Below are 17,323 nucleotides of genomic sequence, written 5' to 3'. Positions count from 1 at the left end.
GTGCGGAATTTTTTTTTTCGTTCGCCAAATCACCATAAAGTAGTTATTATTCCAGGAACGGAAACCAAATCTCATAATACTCGGGCGTATGCAAATTGGTCGTTTGTTGGCAGTCTCAGCTCAGCTCCTCTTCGGAAAGTGTTACGGTTCTGAGGAGCGTTTTTGGCTTCCAGATGATCCGGCTCGACTCTCGCCAGGATAATTAACGAAACCAATCATGTATCGGAAAGGAAGGAAAATATATCAATCGGTTCAAACGACCGAATCGGAATCGGACTCGCGCTGGATGCAAATGAGGGTGGGAAGTCACCGAAAGAACTGCAGGGGTGACTTCAGGAGGATTTGGGAGCTTTTGAAGGATTATTTCTGTGGCTTCTTCAATATTCTGATTTTTTTCAAGTCACTCAATTATTTATTTCTTTTGTTATTGTTTTATGTTTATTTGTTTTGTTGTTATGAATCAATCTTTTGTTTTTGTATCTATTTTTCTTATTTTGTAACAATTCTTAAGTTAGGGTTTTTATTTTTATAATATTTAAGGGTAATTTCTATTTTTTTATTAACTATGGTTTACTACGATCTATTTTTATATTATTAGTAATGTTTTATGAATTTTATTGTTGTTGTATTTGTTGTTTAAGTGTAGTTTTGAGTCGTTTTTTATCGTGTAGTTTAATTTTAATTGAATTGTTTCTCATTTTTAATTTATTACTTCGGAACATTAATTTTTATTTTTATTTTAAATATTTTTGCTATAATACTACCTTATATTTATTGTTTTTCATGCACTTTGCTTCTTTCATTGTTTATTTGTTTTGTTTTGTTTTAAGTCTCCATTTATCCTTTTCTTATATTATTTTTTTTTACTCATATATTTATCATAACTTCATTTTTATAGCAATTTTCATTATGAACATGTATAATTCCAGTTTGTGTTCCTTATTTTTAATGTGGAAAACTGGTTTAGTTTTTGTGTTCTGAAGCTTGTGATACACTTAAATCAATATATTCAGATCTTGTTATATTTAACAAATATTTTTTATTGTAATTTTATTATCTGATATCAATTTTAATTCTGAAACTGAGATTTTGTGTTCTCTATTTTTAATTATTTTAAAATTGATTTTGCATTTGATTTACTTCACATGAATCATATGATTTTTTATGATTAATCAAATAAGTCGAATTTAGGTTTCCCAAGGTTTTCAAAACCTATTAATTGTGGTCAAATGGTGAAAACAATAAACCAATAAAGTTTTCAACTCAACTCAGCAACTCAATGCAAGTTTGCTTTTTTCAATTCTTTTCTGGATATGGAACTGGACTTCAAAATAAGTGAAACCCTGCACCTGCTTAAGCCACCCTGTCTTCACCAAGAACTCCTTAACGTCTTAATAAAATGGCAATTCAACCATCTATTTTCTAGCGTCATCGTATCTCACCAGCGCATTACATAAATCTTCCCTCAAACTTCTCTATCTGTTTGTGCAAGTTCTTTTTCCCTGTTCCTTGTAGCATGCACATCCAACACAAGCATCTTCCTCATTTACTTCGCACAGTTATTCAATGCCAATAAATCGCTTGCCACGATGCAACGACAATCGGCGCATTTTGTAATACATCGGCGAGTGATCGATTCCACCCCCGGGTTGGAAAGTGTCACAGGACAGCAATAAACAAACACGAACTGGAAACACAACGCAACGGCCACCACCAGAACTTGCATGAAGAATTGACTGCGGGCGTCCCGGCCGGGCACGAGCATGGAATATGAAATGTGCGTTCTTCACCGTTCCGACACCGTCCTGAACAGAAACGGACATCGAAATCAAATAAGTTCTGCGCATACCAAATCGAATGTCCCCCCGGCAAGCAGATATGAATAAATTTCCTGCTCATCTTCGAAGTCCGAATAAGGAACTTTTTCCACCAACGACACAAGACCAATTAGACAAATAAATATGCACGAGAGAAAGAATGTTTGGCGCTGGGTTTGTGGGACCGTTTTGGATTTGCGAGCCGTGACTCACGTGAGCACCAAAAGAATGGACGATGATCCGTCGCTGATGCATATGGAAAACGGTTCCCAAACGCTGGCGACAAATCAAAACACTCAGCGTCTTATGATGCGACGCCACACGGCTTTGGCGGTATGCAAGGGAACGGAAGGTCCAGAGTGACCGTGCAATGCAATTTCAAACATTTAATTTACAAGTCGAACGTGAGCAGAATCGCGGTCGGCGATCGATCGATTCCGGTAGTGGCCGAAGAGGTCCACGCGGACCGGTCCGATCCGATCGAGCTACGGTAAAACGAAACAAAAAAAGCGTTCGGACTCACAACAATGGCTCACAACTTTTGAGTGGCTTTATGTGAAGGGTAAATCGGATCCGTGAACTAGAAAATCAATTAATCTTTCTTCGATTACGTGGCATCAGGTTGGATAGTTGAACCCTTGCGAGCCCTCTCGGGATAGATAGAATGAAGCAAGCAGAAGAATGCCAGTAACCTGTGCCCTGATGCGATGGTTCTTTCGGAGTTCCTTTCGAAAAGTTGGATTTCTTCTTTGCACGGATTACACCGTTGATCGATAGGAGAATGTGTTGTTACCTACACCCTTTCGATCTGCTTCCAACAGGCACCGGAGGTTAATCAACTTCTACGCCCGATGGTTTGGTTGATGAAGCGGGAAGAATAATTTATTAGAATTCTGACTCGAGCGAGTCCGCTCCAATTGGTCACACACAGACACACACACACGCGAGCGAGAACGAATAGAAAGTAGGAGTAGGAAAATGATCATCAGCTTTCGGCGGATCCTTAATGTCCGAGGCGCCTGCAGGTTCCGGGACAAGCCCCTTTTACAATGCAATTACAAGTCACGGTAGGAGCCGTTGGTGGTGGCTTTGCTGCCACCCCAAAACTGATCGCGTCGGTTGGGGCAGTGGAAGCAGTCTCTTCTGGTGGGGATGCGGAACTCGCTAACAAATTGCCGGAAAAAACACAGAATAGAAATGAAATAAGAACACAAAACCTGAGACGAAATCTAGCTAAGAAATGGTAAATTTAATCAATTTTTCAGTACATAAACTGGTTAAATAGGGTTCGAATGAGAGATGTTTGTTATTATTCGAGCAAATAATTTGATATCAAGTTTTTTTTCTCTTTATTCATTTAATTTTAAACTAGTTATATTATTTTCCGGTACTGTTTGAAAACTTTTCTTATTAATCGAATTTTTCTTAAATTTTAAAATTGTTCAGAATGCGCATATAGCGCCACCTAGTGGTAGCTAGCATAAGGCACAATAGCTAGCGTCGAGCAGTTGAAATATTTCAACATAAATTTAAAAATTTAGATTCAATTTGAAATTTTTCATCAATGACCGTTACAAATGAGTGCAATTTGAAATGAATTTGAGATAATTTTATATTTTAACCCACTTTCAAAGCATGTTTTAATGAAATAAACGTCGCTGAATGATCATTTAATTAAATAATCCAGTCAGACGGCCAAAAATCCGCGTGAGATCCATAATGAGGGTCATTTGTAATAGAAAATAGATTATATTTCTTTTTTTTGGAAAAGCTTATTCAGTGGCTTACTTACTTACTCATCGGGTGCTATAACCCGTTTGCGGTCTATATAACTCGCTGAAACTATTCTTGATACTACTCACGGTCTAGCGCCGTCGTCTGCCAATTCCTCTGTTTATATAGACAACAGGAAAGGACTTTACGAGATACCATTCTAACGACATGAACAGCTCACCAGACCCTGATGAATCTCTTTCGCTGCATGAAAGTGAGACAGCTGGTCAATGAGGGCAGGACATCCTAAACAGCTGATCAGAAACACCCATGATAGCCGTGATATTGCTGCCAGACAGATGAACGCAGACTGCAGTAGTTGCTCGGTAAACAGTTCTTAGATAAGGTGCGTCAACATCCTTTTGCACCTATTCGCCAAAGTTCAACAACAGTAGATACCAGACTGCAATTGCTCTCTACATTGAGAAGTAGTACGTTTATGAGAAAATTTGAGTTGATTTTTTGAAAAAAATGCTAGTGACCTTATACTACTGATCATCTATAAAGAAGAAGAGTGTTCAATATATTCTAACCACACCAACCAGTGCCCAGCCTTGTAATTTGTTCCACCTGGCAAAGCATTCGACCGTATCAAATTCGGTTTGCTCTTACAATCCCCCCTTCAACACACAAATGGCCCAACATGTGGTCACCCTAGCCCCACTAGGGAAACAAAATCACAAAAAGATCACATTGTAGACACACACACATTGTATGTGTGTGTCCTCGATCAATCAGCGGCATCAGTACGGGGATGAATTGTATGCGTGTCGTTTCGCAATCGTCCAAAAACAGTACGCGGAGTCTATTTTTAGCTCCAACCTTAGTTCCATATTTTTGTTTACATTAACCGCAACGTCTCTGGTGCGGAAGTGCCGATGCTACAGGTGATTCCCAGTAAAAACTCAAACTTAAAGATTTTAACTCTAAACGTAGTGCTTTTATTTTCTTCATCTCATAAAACCTACAACAGGTTGTGCATAACATTTTTGTTGTTGTACGATTAAAGGAACGTTTATGACACTGGTTGTATTGGGGGATATCCCCGAGATATGGACAACGCTTCCCTCACAAACACACATACGCAATCACAATCACACACAAACACACTCACATATAGCGACACAAGAGCAACAGTAGCATCGATGCCACATATCTTCCGGCACTCCGGTACAAACGCCTGGTTCCGCGACTCTTATCTTATCACACGCCGAACCTTGAAGGCTCGGCTAAACGTACCTCGGCACCAGGTTCATCCAGAAGCCGCGTTTTGCGTTCAGCCCAGCCGATGTTTCATCCAGCACGAGCGGTATGGTCAGTTTTGCGCCCGGTTGAATCGTAAAGTTAGACAGCAAGTAGAACAGGATGCATTTGGCCTGCATCAACGCTAACCTCGATCCGATGCAGTTCCGCAATCCCGTCCCAAACGGTACGTACGCGTCCTGGTTGATCAGGTTCGGATCGGCAAACCGTTCCGGATCGAACCGGAGCGGATCGGGGAAGAATTTCTCATCCAGATGGAACGCTTTCAGTGGAATCGATACGTTCAAGCCACGCTCGATCGTGACCCTGGTGCCGTCCGTGTTGGTGAACGTGTAGTCCTTGGTGCATCGGCGATTAGTGAGACCGAACGGAGCCCAACGACGCAACGCCTCCGTGACAACCATATCGAGGTACTTCATCTTCTGCAGAACCTCATACGTTGGCGTTTTGCCATCCACCAACTCCCGCCGGGCATTATCAACTTCGATCTGCAGTCGTGCCTGAATGTTTGGATTCACGGCCAACTCGTAGCTGGTGAAGCAGAGCAGCGTTGTGGTCGACTCGATGCCTCCAAAGAAGAAGGAAACTGCTGCGGCCGTTATGTCTATATCATGCCACTGGAGCTTCTCCGTCGTCGTGCTTTCCTTCTGAGACTCGACTCTGTGTGTTTCGGCTGTGGAGAAGCCGGCACTCTGGAGCTCATCGTCTTCACTCTGTTCGGTGTTTAGCTGGTTTTTGCGCGCTTGCAGCAGAAGATGGATAAAGTCGGGACGCTTGATGTAGTTCTGCTCGCGGTAGCGAATGTTTGTTGAGACTGCTTCCAGGTAGAACTCGTTCACGTCTTTGTAGAGCACACCAAGTCTTAGGAATTTGAATAGCCCCGGAAGAATTGTAGTCATGAGCAGCTTCAGCCCCGGAAGTCCGTCCACTTTCGCTAAGCGTTTCCCTTTGAGGAAGAACTCGTTCTCCGGGTCGGTTAGTGAGTCCACTTCCACGCCGAACGAGATCGACGTCATTGCATCATTGCCCAGCTTTGAGTACAGATCACGCAGCTCCATTGTGAATGATTTGCCCCGGCTCGACACCACCAACCGGTCCATCGCATCACCAGCACTCTTGGCCACCAGGGCAAACATGTTGCGAATCTTGCTTCCGGTAAAGGCCGGGCTCAGCCCACTACGATGATGGCGCCACCGTGCTCCGTTAGTGAAGAAGAGCGATCGGGCCAGCAGTGGATCGTGTTCTACCGTGATTTCCGTCACGTGGTCGGTAAAATGGTCGAAATCCTTGATCGCCATCTCCTTGAACAGTATCGGGTCGTGCACTAGATAGGCCGGTGTCCGAAGCGTAAACACACCCGAGATGCGTGTGTTCGGGAACATGTAGTACCCTTCCGACGCCACATCTACGGCATGCTTTTCCTGCGTAAAGAAGGACCACACCTGACCGAAAAACGGAACCGGCTTCACGTACGGAATATTGCGCTTCTCGAAGTAATCGTATGTTGCCACACTCCACCGATAGAACAGATACAACGCGACGGGCAACGCCCACAGTAGAAACATTCTGACCTAGACCTAGACCTACGGCGATGATGTTCGGCGAGAACGCGCACGCTCGTGCTCCCGCTCGCGCCCGAAACAGACTCGCGACTGTGGTGATCTTGCCGCTTTGCAAAGGTCGCCGTCTCGGCAATCAACACCGCCGTCGTTGTCGTCGTGGTGGTCGCGGTCTTGTTTACCACCACTACAGCAATGCATCCACTCGAGATTGATCAACAACAAAACGGAGGTAAAAAAACCACGGAAGGCAAATTTTGGGATGCGTGGTTGCTATCGCGGAGATAGAGCTGTCGGTTGGCGGTAATTGATCGTGTTTTTGGCTACCGTGAAGAGCGCGCTCGGGGTGGAGCAATTTCAATCTAGCTCGATTAGTTCCCAAAAACCCCTGGCTGGTTGAGAAATTCTAGAGCTTGCCCTGGGCTAGTGAGGATTAATCGGACAACTGCTGCAGCGGAACCATATGATCGGGTTGAAGGTGTAACGCACGACTGTATGATGTAATGATTGGCTGTGTAGTGGTGCTGATGTTTGGGAGAGCGAGATAAGCATGGCCGCAAGTGGTAATGTTTGGCGAGCATGGACAAATATAGGTCCCCGGGGGCCTTTTTGTCCGTTTTGCTATCATGACGCTATCGGACTGGTACTGACAATGTTTGGTGGCAAGTGAAGTGGATAAACATGTGTGAGCAAAACAATATTTATGCTGAGAGCGATGGAGTTTGGTGAGGTGCAAATGGTTCCTACGAATATCTGAGAGTGTAAAGGCATAGGGTGAAGGCAATTGAGCACAGACCAGTGTAGGAGATGTAGTATATAAATCTAAATTCTATAAGAATGATATACTTGTTCAATCAAACATCTTCCTGGAAGATCAGAATTCAGAGTAGATGTCCAATATCTCGAACGAATTGGTTTCGGTCTTTAGAACTCCTATAATTCAGTTCAAAGGTGGCCTGTGCGACACCAAAAACATCAAAGAACTGGAGACTCGAAATCTTAAATAGTTCCGAAGACCTCTAGATTATTGACAGACTTCTCGTGGCTCAGAATCTCAATATTGCTAAGAAGTTGGTCTAAATAGTATCTTCTTCTTCTTCTTCTTCTTCTTCTTTGGCACTACAACCTTGAGAGATCTCGGCCAGTGGCGCGTCGAGATATTTGGAGGCCCCGAGCGGAATGGCAATTGAGGCCCCATTAATTGCCGCCTCCTTCCGCACCTAGGTTGATCCGCCACTGTTCTCGGCCTGCCATTTCTGGCTCTCTGTGACTTAATTTTACCCGTAGTAAAGTAGTCAACCGGATAGTAGTCGGTCTGGGTGGGATTTGAACCCCGGTCCTGCCGTGTGAATAGATATGCAGACGAGAAAGCCAGATGGCGACAATGGCGCCGGCCTTCACACAGCAGAACAAGGGAACAAATCCAAACCAGATCACCTCTCCGAATGTAGGACTAGCTATCTAGCTTAAGGATGAAAACAAATCACAGGAAGCCAAAAATGACAGCCCACGACCTCTCGAGGTTGTAGTGCCAAGGAAGAAGCAGACGAGAGATACATCTTGATGATACTGATTGTCCCATAGTTTACTAAGTGATCAGTCGGCTCAAATTACTAGCCCAGGGTTGGCCCTATGTACTAACAACTATTATACAGAACCAACTTCATACTACATCCCACCATGGCAGCAAACTTTGGAATAAATTGTCTTAAACATAATCTTTCGGAAATAGTGTTAACCCAATCCTATGAATCTACATCAGGATAGAAATCATCATTATCGTCATCATCCCTATCTAGGAAGGATCTGGAAAGGACTAGATTCGTTAGTTGGACAACATCTCTCATATCTCTCCGCCAAAAACGCAGGATAATCATAATTTTGTCACATTTGTACCCAGTGAAGTACAGTTTATTCGGTTCTCCGATTGATTCGATAGATGCTTCCTACATCTTTCCAATATGTCCTCAAACCTTCCTCTTTATAGACGACATTAATATTTAACAACTCTATCTTCTTTCCGACATAGAACCTTCCACTTGATTTTTTTATTCGTCTTTAGTCATTGACTTAGATATTGCACTGTCAAACATACAAAACAATAATGGCGCTATTCCACGCTACTCTGCTAGCGTCACTCCTAATTAAAAACCACTTAATAAGTACACGAAACACTCGCACAAAACCCAAGAATCATCCCGTCCATGATAAAAAGAGGCTGTTAAGATTGTCATTTGATAATGCTCGATATCACAATCTTTGTTCCTGTTTAATATTTAAAACGCTAGCTCGTTAAAAAGATCGTCTATGATACAAACACTCTCTCCCCAGTACACCGCTAATCCTGTTTCCGGAGGTATCCGAAAGAGTTGGCAACTGGAAAGAAAGGAAATGGGAAAGCTGTTCGTTATACTGTACAGGATTCATCGGGAATATCTATCTTACGTTCATATTCTTTGTGGTACAGCTCAAACATTTCCCCGAGCAGCTTTCCGTCGGTTTCCAGACATTCCAGGGTGCCACCATACTTCGGACGCAAGCACTTAGCATCGACATGAGACGTCAGTGAGTTCCAATCCTTTTGGTGGAAGAATAGCTGCGAAAAAATCGAGACTCAAATATTGTTCTATGCGATTCCTAGGCCAAATTTCTAGCTATTCTTACCCGCTTGCGCAGCTTCTCCGTCAGGAAGGGCTTAAAAATGGCAAACAGCATATTGAACAGGTACGAATTGTTGACGATGTGTACCGACTTCAAGCGCATCGCCGTACACTGCTGAATCCAGTCGAGTGCCATCGCCGCAAACTTTGGCGTAAACTGCATAATCTGTGACAGCGCCAGTCCCTCCATGTCCAGTATGACGACGGCACCGTTCAGCTGCGTCCGCGGCTCGTACATGCCTGCCTCCAGTGCGAGCTGTACCGCACGGAACAGATCCGTGAGGGACACCTTGGATGGTTTCCATTTCTCTGTGAGGCAGGAAGAAAAGAAAAACAGTTCCAGATTGAAACAGATGGCTTCTTAATGAAGTCAGTGAAGAAGAAGACGGGTTGGGCAGACAAGCGAAATCAAGATAGCTGAGTGGTTTGTCGGTTGGCATCTCTTTATTTCAACAATTGCGCGATCACATTTGTATCACATAGTCGGCTGTCCAAAATTTGTCCAAAAGCAAGACACTGGACGGGTGAGTAGCGTCCAAGTAGATAGCCCAAAAAAGGGAATGGATTCTTATCACACACACTCAAACTCACATCGCTACTACTTATAATATAAACCAGTTCGGGCCGGTACTGTTTTATCAGGTCCGCTATCTTATCTCACGATCACTACTGCGACCGACTGCTCCGCTAGGTGCTGTGCCGTGGAACCAAATTCATCCAGAAGCCATGTTTCGCGTTCAGCCCGGCTGACGTTTCATCAATCACGAGCGGTATGGTCAGCTTGGTGTTCGGTTCGATGATGAAGTTCGAGAGCGTGTAGAAGAGGATGCATTTGGCCTGCATCAACGCTAACCGGGATCCGATGCAGTTCCGCAATCCCGTCCCAAACGGTACGTACGCGTCCTGGTTAATGTTGGTGGGGTCCGAGAATCGATCGGGATCGAACCGGAGCGGTTCGGGATAGAATTTTGCATCCAGATGGAACGCTTTCAGTGGGATCGATACATTCTGACCACGCTCGATCGTGACCCTGGTGCCATCGGTGTTGGTGAACGTGTAGTCTCTAGTGCACTTGCGATTCGTTAGCCCAAGAGGTGTCCAACGACGCAACGTTTCCGACACAACCATGTCCAGATACTTCAGCTTCTGCAGGACCTCGTACGTTGGGGTTTTCTCATCCGGAAGTTCTTCCCGCGCTCCATCAATTTCTGCTCTCAACCGATCCTGGATCACCGGATTCAAAGCTAGCTCGTAGCTCGCAAAGCACAGCAGTGTCGTGGTCGTCTCGATGCCTCCAAAGAAGAAGGAAGCCGTTGCTCCGGCAATATCGATATCCTCCCAGCTCAGCTTCCCTTCTCCCTTCTGCTCAACGGCATGCGTCTGCGCGGTAGAGAATCCAGCATTCTCAAGCGTCTCATCGTCATGCCTCTCCGCGCCCAGTGTATTCTTGCGTGCTTGCAGCAGCAGATGAATAAAGTCCGGCCGGGTAATACGATTCGTTTCACGCAGCTTTATGTTCCTCGAAACAGCATCCAGATAGAACTCGTTCACGTCCTTGTACAGCCCACTGAGCCTTAAAAATCGGAACACTTTCGGAATGGTGGTAGCCATCAGGAACTTCAGCCCCGGCAATCCATCGATCTGTGCCAACCGTTTTCCTTTGAGGAAGAACTCATTGTCACGGTCCGTTAGCGAGTCCACCTCCACGCCGAAAGAGATCGACGTCATCACATCGTTCCCGAGCCGCGAGTACAGATCACGCAGCTCCATCGTAAACGATTTGCCACGGCTCGACACCACCAACCGGTCCATCGCGTCACCGGCAATCTTCGAAAGCAGCCCAAACATACTGCGCATTTTGCTCCCGGTGAAGGCCGGACTCAAACCGGACCGATGCTGGCGCCAGTGCGTTCCATTGGTGAAGAAGAGCGAACGGGCAAGAATCGGATCCGTATCGGGGTAGAACTCCGTCACATGGTCGGTAAAGTGGTCGAAATCCTTGATCGCCATCTGCTTGTACAATACCGGATCGTGCACCAGATAGGCCGGTGTCCGCAGCGTAAACACACCCGAGATGCGTGTGTTCGGGAACATGTAGTACCCTTCCGAGGCGACATCGACTGCATGCTTTCCTTGGGTAAAGAAGGACCACACCTGGCCGAAAAATGGAACCGGCTTCACGTATGGGATTTTGCGCTTCTCGAAGTAATCGTACGTAGCTACACTCCACCGATAGAACAGATACAGTGCCAGGGGCAACGCCCACAGCAGGAACATTCTCGCCACGAAATGTCTATGAATCACTCGGGATGGAGCACCAAAATTCGTTGTACTTGCTGCTTGCTGGACGTGTTGCACAGAACTAACGCTCTAGCGACTCTACCTCCCAAATAACATAACCATGCTGAAGGTTGGACCGAATGTACGCACACATGCACAGTTGCCGAATTCAAGTCTCACTAATCCGCAGCACAAAGTGCGAGAATTCCGCGCAGGGGTTGGTCGTTTGTAGATAATGAATTATCATCGGTTTATGCGCCACTGTGCGCATGTGTGTGTGTGAGTGTGTTGAATTTTGGGCAATGAGTTTGCAAGAAGTGGACGAGGCATGATTTGCACGTTTAGCGGCGAGTCACCTTTGCCGATGCCCATATTGAGAGCTGTCTGTAACCTCTTGGAAGGTGAAAGAAAGTATCAGCAAATGTTGCATCAGAATCATAAATCAAGGAGCGTGTTACTTAGGGGATAATGAGGATTATTTGATCTTTCAGCTGATTCAACTTTCGAGAAGCTTTAGCTGTACTTCAACGTTAACTTTTAACAAGACAATTGGACGAATAACCAGAGCTTGTTTATTCTTGCCTACACGAGCATCAATCGCTTCACAAAAAGCTTGATCACAGATCGAGATTGATCTTGAAGATTGCATATCATCCAGACTAGACTTTGTAGGATGTTGCTTGACGGGTTAATTACTTCAAATGTTTTCCTCAAATGAGAATCCCAAACTCCTTACACGCACAATAGCACGATCAGGAAGCATCGCTGTAATAGATCTGCCTTCGGTTCACACCCTGTTCTTTTGCCTGATGCAGTATCCACTTCTTATCAACATTGTAGTAATGTTGTTTGAAAAGCAGTGTATATCCGTGAAGATATTATCGCTCCAAAGTAACCCCCCCCCCCCCCCCCCCCCGCATAACAACTGCCTAGAGTGAACAAGCAGCTCAGCTTATCGCCATCTGATGCGCTTTTTTTTCTCACCATCTGTTCTGATGATTGTTTGCTCGTCGCAACCGAGCATCAGAAACTGGCGAATAGAACTAAAGGGTGGAAGCATCGAACGAGCTTTGATCACACGCACACTAAATTCCAAAACAACACGCATGCACACAAACACACCTTAAGTAGTAAATCATATGTTTGTGTAAAAGAGAAAACACAAGGGAAAAAAGGTTCGTCGCTTGATGACTCTTTGATGTCTTTTGATTCGCGCTGTACTTACTGCCACACTCGAGCACCAGTATGCGGGAATCGTGCTGATCGCGCATCGGCAGAAAATGGACCAATCCTTCCTCGTACACATGCTTCACCGAACGGGGGTACAGCTCGTCGCACAGGTCCGGATGTTTGCTCCGGAAGCGATAGTAGCGTTTAATCTATTTTGGAGAGTAAGAATTAGTGAAACAAAACTCTATCATAAAAAAACTGCAATCTTACCAGCTCGAAGGCACTCTGTGCGTAGTATTTACACGGCCGCAGGAACTTTATCATGAACGGATCATTATCCATCGGGACGTAAAGAGTCTTTTCCTCTGTAATGGAAGCAACAACAACATCAAAATGGACGAGAATTAGAACAAACCGGTTCCACTCCTGCCTTCTAGCTGGTGTTATTATCGCCCGGAGGCTAATTAGGTCGTGCCGAGTGCCGGCTTCAATATTGTGCACGATTGTTTCATGTTCAAAGTACAGTGGTTTAATTATAACGCTGGTGGCGTGCGTCGTCTAGTGATCTACATCCTCCCGGTGGGGAGGAGGCCAACGTGCGATCAAGTGTCAAGTGCAGTGCGCGTGTTTCAATGACGGCACAGGTAGTGCAAGTTCAATCGATCTCTGTAGCCGTGTGATTACCCAAAGGATATGTTGATCTATTGGAGGAAGGTTAAATGTAAGCATCAACCGCTCTGCACCCTCAATACTCTTCCACAGGTCAACTGTGTGCTGTGGAGTTATTGATTATGGAAATTAAATGCTCGGCTAGGCGACTCGGTTTGGCCGGCTAGGTCTAGTGCGGTTGAGTAGGTGAGTAGAACAGAGGCAGTTTTCTTTCGCATCTCAATATACCGGTTTCGCGAACAGTTTGTTGTTGACCCCTAGGACAACATGGATCGGTAATGAGCGTTAGGATAATTGCACCCGTGCAGGTGTAGCAGTGGGTGACATCAATTGGCAGTCTTACACACTGCGTCCAGTTACTGTAAAGACACTTTAGTTCTTGAGCGAATTTGCTATGATGTACATCTATGGTGACCGCTCTACAAAACCTTGGGACTATAGCTGAGTTATCAAGATAAGAACTAGAACTTAACTGGGGTTTTCCAAGGTTTTATGTTTTGCTATCCTTTCTTGCTCTTCAAATTAAATTTTTATCATGCCCAGTATTTAAATGTAGTCTCTGGTTCTTCAAATAACATTTTTTAAAGGCCAACAAATGGTTTTTTTGTGTTTCCAAGGCTCTCTAAGGTATTTACAATAACATGAATACTACCAAAAATTATGATAATCTCAGCAGCAAGTAATCCCTATCCTCCTAGCGCTGTCTTTTGTATGATGTCCTTTACCCTTAAAGCCGAAATACACTGCCGTTTTCAGCTGGTTTGGAGATCCTTAGACCCAATATGTTGAGAGTTTTTTTCCCAGTCTGATGACTGATCACAACTGCTTCAAGTTTCTCTTGTGGTATTTTCGAACTCAGGCATTTGAGTATGCACCCTACAGTGAACAATATTCTGAACTAGACGTACAATGTTATACAACGCTCGCTGCCCTTGTCTGAGAAGAAGCCATCGATCAAAGAGATACCTGAGCCACCTATTCCTCCTATGTAAGCGATTTCTTTGAGCTATTTTTGTCACTATATTTTATCATTATTTTACCCTTTCAAAATTGGCTCAAGAAAGGAAAATAAAATATTTAACTGCTGCAAACTCTCATCTCATCAGGTGTCTCTATAGACACCTAGACGCAGTGTACCTCCCCATGTCCATTGAAAGCAAGCGCTAAAGCGGCTCTATAAAATTCACTTTCGCATTACAAATTCAAACAAAGCAATTCATTCTTCTAATAGGTAATAATTTAATTTAAAGCCGATTTCCGCACGGTCCAGAACCCGTCCAGCGTATGATCGATCCATCACTTCCATCGTGAGGATGCTAATTTACAATTGTTATTACCAGAGGGCCATCAGAAAAAGCGAAAACAAAACAGCGAAACTAATGACGACTCACGCAATGAGCCAGCTCATTTACTCGGCAAACACACACAATCGCGAAACACGGAGCTGTCATCGCGTAACGAGCTCCGAGGTGTGTGGAAGAAAGCCACCTGAGAGACAACCCAGCATGAGATGTAAAAATGGATTGGCTACGCGCTTTGTGTTTTTTGGGACGGCAAACGTAAACATCCGGCGCCCTTTCGACGTCAGTACGAGTGGGATCGATCGTTGGAATTTTCGGGTGACTATCCAGTGTCAATGTCCGCCTTTTCAATGATAACGATCGGTTTGGCGAGTTTGAAAAATGTTTGCAACCGAGTTTGAAAAAAATAGTAGCACCACATTACCTCCATATGCAGTTGTCGTCTGCCTTGAAAGTGAAGCCACCGCCACACCACACGGAGGATGTGGTTAGCAATGTGGTTAGGGTTGGTTTTAGAGACGGTGGCCGTTGCTGCGGCTAGGCAAAAATAGTTCCGTCACTGTAACGACTAATTACACCTCACTGCCAGCCAACCGGGTTGCGAGTCGCTTCAAGTTCAAGATCGCCACCACACGAGGAAGGTTTACAATTTATGGCTTATTTGTCGATTTCCTCGTCGAAAGGTCTGTGCGGGTTACGCGCGTTAGGACTCTGACTCACTTTTATCACGCTTTGTTTGATAATTGACCATTAAAATCTTAAGCTAATAACCTCTAAAAAGTCGGTTGGTTTTTCCCGGTTCAAAATTCGCCATCAGACGCTACTAAATTGAAACAAACACCCAGTTCATCCATCCCGACCAACAAATTAAAAAAAAAACGCCACAATCTTAAACCGTTATTAGGAACCTGTTTCTTCGTAACCTCATTTGAATATCACTCCACCACGCAAAAAAATATCGCTTCACCGGAAAGAGTCACCCAATCTTGTGATCCGTTTGGCGAAACGTCAAGGCTATATTCGAACGCCGAACCGAATATTCTCGTTGTTCGGGATTTCCTGATCCACAAAATTCTTCTCTAGGTGGCGTTGTTGTTAGCTGGAGTTGGTTGGGGAAGAAATTAAGCGACGACACGCAACAAAACAAACCGGACATAACCTTGCTTTCGATTAGTTTGTTTTGTGTAATCACCCACCGACACATCCTTATTGGGTGCAATGAGAATTAGGCTTTAAAAACAATTACGCCTACGATTTACTACTGCTGTTCCAATTTCGTCCAGACATTCTCGCTTCACATTCTAAGCACGCACGGCGGTTAGTGTTACGTGTGGCCGACATCGTACCGATACGTACCTTGCAGCAGGGAGCGCAATTCTTGCAGCGACTTCTCCACCACATCCGGCGTTTCGCGCAACTCCCGGGCGGCCTTTTCCTTCGCTTTCGCATCGGAGTACTCGTCACCTTCCAGTGCGATCCGATAGCCGTTGCCGAGGTCGAGATAGGGTACGTTATTGTCATCAAACTTTAACGATGCCATGTTGCTGCTGCTTCTGTTGCTGAGTGGGCCACGTGTTTAGCTGAGTTTGGTTACACGCTAAAGTTAACGCACGAAGAGTGGATTACACTACACCCAGAACCGAGGGCGTCAAATGGCACCAGCAATATAGAATTCACCAGAATCACACTTCGTTTTCTTTCGCTTCTTGCTTGGAACACACCACCTGCCTACCAGCACTGTTAAGGGAGAGAGTGTTAGAATTCGCGCGGGCTTGAAGCTCGCTCCGATCACCGGGTGATTTCAACGACCAAATGAGCCAGGCGGGAAGCGTGCAACACTATTTTGTTCGCGGCAAGTGCAGGGTTACTCGGTGGTGTTATCGGGTGGAAATGACAATCACGCTGTGAGGAATAGTTGCACAGTTCAACAATTTTAAAGTAATATCATAATAGAATAAAAATGTTTCATTTAATTTATTTTATACATAGAGCTAAATTTCTTTTTCGAATGTGTTAGAATTTGCAGAACGGCTCATACCGCTTTTGAATCATCTTAATATTTGATCTAGTTTTCTAAAGTAAGGAAATTTTATTTTTAGTATTTGATATAGATTAAAGTTTAAAAAGATTTGAATTTAGAGCAGGATCTTATACATAAATGTTTTTTGATTACAAATATAAAAATATCATATAAAATTATAAACATGATTCAGCATGAGAATTTGATAATTCATCTTGTACAGGTTGAGATGAGGTAATGCAATATAAAATATAGAAATATAGGAAAATTATTCATAGCTAGTATTCGAGAACAGCAAGATTAAAATAGGGGAATATTTGAAGATAATGAGTCTTTCGACACGGAAAATTACGAACAAATTCAAAACAGTTGTATATGCATTTTACAATAATTGATCATTGCCGTTTAGTCAAAATAAGCAACTGTAACTAGTTTCATATAGTAAACAATCAAAATGATTGATCATTTTCTTTCTATACATGTTAAATATTAATCGCTCTTCTTCTTCTTCTTCTTCTTTGGCCTAACGACCTCTCGTAGGTCAAGCCTGCCATTTCTGGCTTTCAAGACTTAATGATTCTACGTAGTTAGATAGTCACTCCTTTCTACGGGGGAACGGTCCGGATGGGATTTGAAACCCGGTCCTGCCGTATGAAGACCGGCCCCGTTGTCGCCTCTGCTATTAGGTGTGTTAAATATTATTTAACTAGATTTATGTTTATAATAAAAACATAAAAAAAGCTCAAATACATACATGACGTTAAATGCTAATTTATTCAATTATTTTGGGGGTCATCCTACGTTCCTCAAG

At 44.1% G+C, this 17,323-nt stretch overlaps 2 protein-coding genes across 2 annotated transcripts; both read right to left on the bottom strand.

Annotated features, from left to right (window-relative positions):
* Nucleotides 1-4,501: 4,501 nt before the first annotated feature.
* Nucleotides 4,502-11,572, bottom strand: LOC118510814 (probable cytochrome P450 9f2). Its single transcript, XM_036053133.1, has 2 exons — nucleotides 9,979-11,572; nucleotides 4,502-5,035 (listed from the first exon to the last, which is right to left on the bottom strand). Exons 1-2 carry the CDS (start codon nucleotides 11,347-11,349, stop codon nucleotides 4,820-4,822), a joined length of 1,587 nt encoding a protein of 528 aa, XP_035909026.1. The 5' UTR covers nucleotides 11,350-11,572; the 3' UTR covers nucleotides 4,502-4,819.
* Nucleotides 8,427-16,308, bottom strand: LOC118510815 (alpha-tocopherol transfer protein-like). The gene is made up of 6 exons (XM_036053134.1): nucleotides 15,849-16,308; nucleotides 12,793-12,887; nucleotides 12,578-12,731; nucleotides 9,077-9,381; nucleotides 8,858-9,008; nucleotides 8,427-8,788 (listed from the first exon to the last, which is right to left on the bottom strand). Exons 1-6 carry the CDS (start codon nucleotides 16,030-16,032, stop codon nucleotides 8,751-8,753), a joined length of 927 nt encoding a protein of 308 aa, XP_035909027.1. The 5' UTR covers nucleotides 16,033-16,308; the 3' UTR covers nucleotides 8,427-8,750.
* Between the last annotated feature and the right edge of the window lie 1,015 nt (nucleotides 16,309-17,323).

The sequence above is a fragment of the Anopheles stephensi genome, chromosome 3 (genome assembly GCF_013141755.1).
Source record: "Anopheles stephensi strain Indian chromosome 3, UCI_ANSTEP_V1.0, whole genome shotgun sequence".
Taxonomy (NCBI): Eukaryota; Metazoa; Arthropoda; class Insecta; order Diptera; family Culicidae; genus Anopheles; species Anopheles stephensi.
The sequence above is the reverse complement of the archived record's forward strand: the minus strand, read 5'-3'. Positions and strand labels throughout refer to the sequence as shown.

What these genes read in the sequence shown, in the direction of transcription:
- LOC118510814 (XM_036053133.1), bottom strand. Translation starts at nt 11,349, where the DNA reads ATGTTCCTGCTGTGGGCGTTGCCCCTGGCACTGTATCTGTTCTATCGG. An exon ending in CGGACCCCACCAACATTAAC is followed by an intron (nt 5,036 to 9,978) that starts CAGGACGCGTAC and finishes AACCTGATCAAC; the next exon opens with CAGGACGCGTACGTACCGTT.
- LOC118510815 (XM_036053134.1), bottom strand. Translation starts at nt 16,032, where the DNA reads ATGGCATCGTTAAAGTTTGATGACAATAACGTACCCTATCTCGACCTC. An exon ending in ATTGCGCTCCCTGCTGCAAG is followed by an intron (nt 12,888 to 15,848) that starts GTACGTATCGGT and finishes CTTCCATTACAG; the next exon opens with AGGAAAAGACTCTTTACGTC. An exon ending in ACTGGTGCTCGAGTGTGGCA is followed by an intron (nt 9,382 to 12,577) that starts GTAAGTACAGCG and finishes CCTGCCTCACAG; the next exon opens with AGAAATGGAAACCATCCAAG.